This window comes from Otolemur garnettii, unplaced genomic scaffold (genome assembly GCF_000181295.1).
Source record: "Otolemur garnettii isolate 467f Iridium unplaced genomic scaffold, OtoGar3 scaffold00203, whole genome shotgun sequence".
NCBI lineage: Eukaryota > Metazoa > Chordata > Mammalia > Primates > Galagidae > Otolemur > Otolemur garnettii.
In genome coordinates this window covers 1,836,426-1,841,497 of record NW_003852598.1, presented here as the reverse complement: position 1 = coordinate 1,841,497, position 5,072 = coordinate 1,836,426, and the positions used below count along the sequence as shown (strand labels likewise).

General features: G+C 37.2%; 1 protein-coding gene across 8 annotated transcripts in view; it reads right to left on the bottom strand.

Moving 5' to 3' along the window:
* The window catches only part of CTNNA2 (catenin alpha 2), a 1,095,877-nt gene that overhangs the window by 245,533 nt on the left and 845,272 nt on the right, over window positions 1-5,072 (bottom strand). For all 8 annotated transcript variants that reach the window (XM_012812356.1, XM_003801234.2, XM_003801236.2 and 5 more), the window contains one exon: window positions 2,458-2,610. In XM_012812356.1, coding sequence (XP_012667810.1) covers window positions 2,458-2,610 — 153 coding nt within the window. The remainder of the gene's footprint in view (window positions 1-2,457; window positions 2,611-5,072) is intronic.

Below are 5,072 nucleotides of genomic sequence, written 5' to 3'. Positions count from 1 at the left end.
AAAGAAAAGAAAAAAGGATTGAGAAAGAAGAAATACAACTATCATCATTTGCAAATACATAACTGTAGACACAGAAAATACAAAATAAAACAGTGAAACTTTTAGAATTAATAAGCAAATTTATCAAGGCCAATGGATATAAAATTGATATACCAACCAAAATTTTTTATGTTACAGAGACAAAAACTAAGGGCCAGAAAGGCTCAAGTTCACACAAACACCTTTCAAAACTAGAAAACGAGAGCAATTCAAGCTAGTGCTTTGTGTATATGATGTAGAACTTGTTTGAAGGACGTGAACACAGAAATTCTTTAGATTCCAGTTTTCTAGTCAAACAGAAGCTAGTCCACACAATAGCCTCTGCATCTCCTAAGCCTCAAGACATTAAAATGCTGGTGGCTACCACAACCACCCAGAGTAATGAAGGGGACACCTGAGAGAAGGAAAGCTACAGCTTTCTGAAATGTGGGGCTGTGACTGATCTGAGCTTTCTGCTTTTGCCACAGTTGAGGACCAAGAATCACTACAGCAGCCATATAGTGGAACCTAAGGATGGAATGGGGGAAAATGGTAATTGTGTTCAGGGTCTGTCACAGAAGTAGACCAGAAAAGATGGCATTTGGGTCGTGGTCTTACATATTTATACAGGGTGTCAAATTTGAACTTCAAATATGATCCACAAAGGAGGTTATGACAGAGCTGCCAAAAGACCTTGACAGGACTGAAAGGACGATATGTTTCTCACACAACTTTAAACTCTTGTCCTTTCTCCATCTACAGCACCTCCAACATACCATTAACAAATATGTTCTATAAATTCTGCATTGTCTTGTAAATGTTATGATTATATGGATGGGGTGCTATATTTGTATGCAAATATCATCTTATTCCGTGTGGATAGTTAAAATGTTGTAGCACACATTCACATTACTTTTCCCTTCTTCCTCCCCTTCATTCTGCATCTGATTTCCCCCTCCTCCTCCACTTCTCCAAATATGGAAGAGTCAGGACTTCCAAGGGCAACCATGGAAAGACTCTAGATTCCTTACTAGCCAAATAAATTCTCAGAGCATGTGGGTGGAAGATGAGGGGTAATGGAGTACTTGTCTCATACATGAGGAAATAAATAGCTAGAAAGATTGCCTTAATACTGGGAGCATTACCCTATTTTAGGTCTAAGCTGGTATTGCCTGCAGGCACTGGGGTTTTGATAGGAAGTTCAGAGGTTCCATTATCGTGCCCTACACTTTTGCATATAGGACTTGCTGACTGTTGTCATGGGTGATGTCTCAGCCTATGTCCTAAAAAACCAAGGGTTTGATGTAGGATGTCCTGCTGGCTGGGTGTTTTTAGCCCTATAGGAAGCCACAGTGCTGGATTAACCAAAGAACAAACTAAGCAGGTGATTAAGGCAGAACTAAATTGAGCACCTGCCCAATCACCCACTACAAGAAAAACAGAGAGAATTTTATATTCAGTGAACTTTAAAAAAAAATTAACTTTGCTATGCAAAGAAAACAAAACAAAAAGTAACTTATTTTCCTTAAAGCTTGCATTTAAGTTGTCTGTCATTTTGAGTGATTTTATTTTATTGTGAATTAAAGTGGGGAAGTACCACAAGGGCAGGGGTGGTGGTAGCGTCAAGTACTCAAAGTCTGAAAAAGTTTTCACTTGGCCCTAATAACCATTCCCTAGATTTTCCAGACTCCTCACGCCTCCTGGGCTCTTTTTCTCTAGCACACACATTTCTTGTGTAACATCTCTATTTTCTATTTAGTGCCACATCACTAATCCCACCTTTGCCAAGCTGTTGGTTTTCAGCTCCTAAATTTAGGCAGCCTAGTTATCATATCCCTGTACAATATTTTGTTTCAATATGACATAATACAATTTTGCATTTATAAAGCAACTCCCACAGATTCCCCTAACACATAAAATATACTTAGGACCCTGAACTTACCCTCATACTGCCCCCAAATCTTTCACCAGGCATCCAGACATTGTTTTTTGAGAGAAGTGGGACTTTATTTTTCCCCACAAGTTCCATGGTGTGGGCAGCTAATCTAGACTTCCGTGGGTGGAGTAGACAGGGGGTTGAGGAGGAAGAAAAGAGAACAGTGTTCTTGGTTTCCATTTGGCAGTTTTAACGTACTCCCTCAAATCAACGCTTTGGAGCATCCCTTCTGCTTCCCCTGTTTCAGCCTCTACCTACTGCTCAGGAAAACTGGCAGATACATTTAAGGGCATGCTTGGAGTTGCAGGATACAGAGGAGGGAGGTACTGGTAACCTGATTCCTTTGAAAGGGGTACAGTGCTCAGAAGGTAAAGGAAAGGAAGGTTGTGGGACTTTATTTCTCCAAGAAAACCATTGAAAAGCTGTCCATTGATATTCCCAGAGCCACATGGCGAGATTATACTCATCAAGAAATACTCATTTTCAGGCCATTCCTGACTCACCTCCACCAGTTTGTTGGCATGTTCACGGAAAACCTGGGCATATTCTTTCACTTCCTTTTCATTCCCACTCTTTGCAGCCTCAATGAGAACAAGCAAAGGGACGTTGGTTTCCAAGAAAGAATCAGATATGTGATCCATCACTGCTTTCCGAAGCTACAGTTAAAACAAAAACAGAGAACAACACACAATTAAGGAATAGAAGAATTAACCATTTTTTCTAAACTACTTTTCAGTTCTTGTTACCCATGGAAATAATTATTTAACTCTCTCTTACTAATGTCTCCAGTGCTTATCATATTCAAAGCAAATCAAAGACCAATGATTAATGATATGCCTGCGAATTAAATGTATTGTATGTCAACTAGCAAGTTACACATATGGCCTGTAGCTCAATAAATGTTAAGCCCTTGCCTGTCCAAGGTCTGTGTTTATCCTTCATTAATGCAAACAAAAGTTTTGAATGATGATACAGTTCAAAACTCAGGATGTTGAGAAAGGAGAAATCTAGGTATCAGTCAGCAAATAGGGAAGACTTTCATGAAGATCTGAACCTTGAAGCCACCTGTAAAACTTTGCTGCTGTGCAATCTCCTTTCTTTTCCAGATCCATTGTTTGTTTCTGATAGACGCAGCAATGTGAAACATCTAACAATCTCAAAAATGTCTCTCCCCAGGTGCTATGATGACATAGCTGTTATGTTCCAGAAAGAAATACTTACAGTTATTCTTCAAGGTAAATAAAAATAAACAAACCCAAATCTTCTAACAATGTATAAGTATACATCATTCCCACATTGTTAAAACAGGAAGCAGGGCAGCTGTATGAAAATGAAATGAAACTGCCTCTGCACAATCACCTTGGTGCTGCTGTGTTCATGATTGTCTGAATGTATACCGGATACAAATAAAAATAAACACAAAAGAAGATGGCAAGCAATCCATATGTTCTAAGCAAATACACTTATCAAGAAGTATTCAGGCAAATCTCTTGATATTTGTTATTTTTCAGAAGAACTACTCTCATCAAATCTCAATTTCTTTTTGTACCAATTACCATAAGGTATGTTCACATGTATGTATAACTTAATTTGGTTTAACTTTGAATTGGGTTTGACATTTCATTATATAAGATATAATAAAGTCTATGGGAAGTTAATATTACTTAGTTACTCATTTGTCAAAATGTATTAAATTACTACCTGAGAATAATGTTGGTTATTGGTGAGCTCCTACTTTGGGAGGGTGTCCAATGTAACAGTGTCTCAGCTAATATCTTTGCACATTAAATCATTTTATTCCTACCACAACACCATGAGAAAGGGACTATTGTAAAACTATTTCTTCCACTGAAGAAGCTAGAACTTCAAAAAGTTAAATAACTTCTCTGTAATCATAAGGTAACAAGAAGCAGAGCCTAGGATAAGAAGGTCTGGAGAGAAAATACAGTGAACCCTTGAACTTGACCTGCTGTGATCTTCCAGGACAGGGCCCCACATGGAGGACAAACTACTGAAAGTGTAACCAAAATTGAATTGATAAGGACAACAGAGACAAAGACAGAGAAGGTTCATATAAAGTGGGGTGATGAATAGAGCCAGGCTACCTCACCAACCAAGCCACTACATTTTTCAGCACCACACAAAAATAGCAGAAGAGAGAGGTCTGGGAAGCTAGGAACATTATCTGCATCAAGCCTCTTTCTCACCCTTCAGGAATATTCTGATGTTCACAAAAATGGGCAGCTTAAAACCATCCAAGTCAAATCTCACACAGAGTTATCGTAGGAGAAATGAGAATAAGGAACATAATACCATCCCCCCACACACTGAAAGCATTCCAGAAAGACGCTTATATAATAGGTTAAAACTACAACCTACAACCTCAAATAAAATAAAGGACATTAAGAAAGTGATATAAGATATGAAAGAACAATGTGAATTTGAACGAGAACAAAGCTAAAGAATTAGGTCATAGAAGTCAAGAAGAATTACAAATGAAAGAAAAATCATCTCAAGAGGAAGACTAAGCAAGAATAAATAAACAATAGTAAATGCCTTAAGAGAAATAACAGGAGAAAACACGAAAAAAATGTTAATCCAAACTTAAAAAAAAGAGATAAAAAAAAGTGAGAAAGGATGATAAATATTGAACATAGGCAAAGGAAATTCAATGTATACCTCATAGGGGTCCCTGAAAAAAATCAAAACAAAAATGAATACTAAAAATTGTGATTGATGAAAAATTTCCTAAATACATGTATATATTGAAAACAATACCTAATAAGGCATTGTGTATTTTCAAATTGCTAACAAAGTAGATTTTAATAATTAGTCATTGTTTGTGTATATACATGTAATGTACATATTTGTGTATATACACACACACACACACATATATATAGGTTGTTTCCACATCTTGGCTACTGTGGGAAATCATGCCACAATAAATATGAGAATGCAGATATCTCTTTGAGATACAAATTTTATTCTCTTCAGATATATAATCAGAAGTGGCATTGCTGAACAACACGGTATTGTATTTTTAATTTTAGGGGAACATCCACACTATGTTCTATAAAGACTGTGCCAATTTACACTCACACCAAGGGTGTTCAAG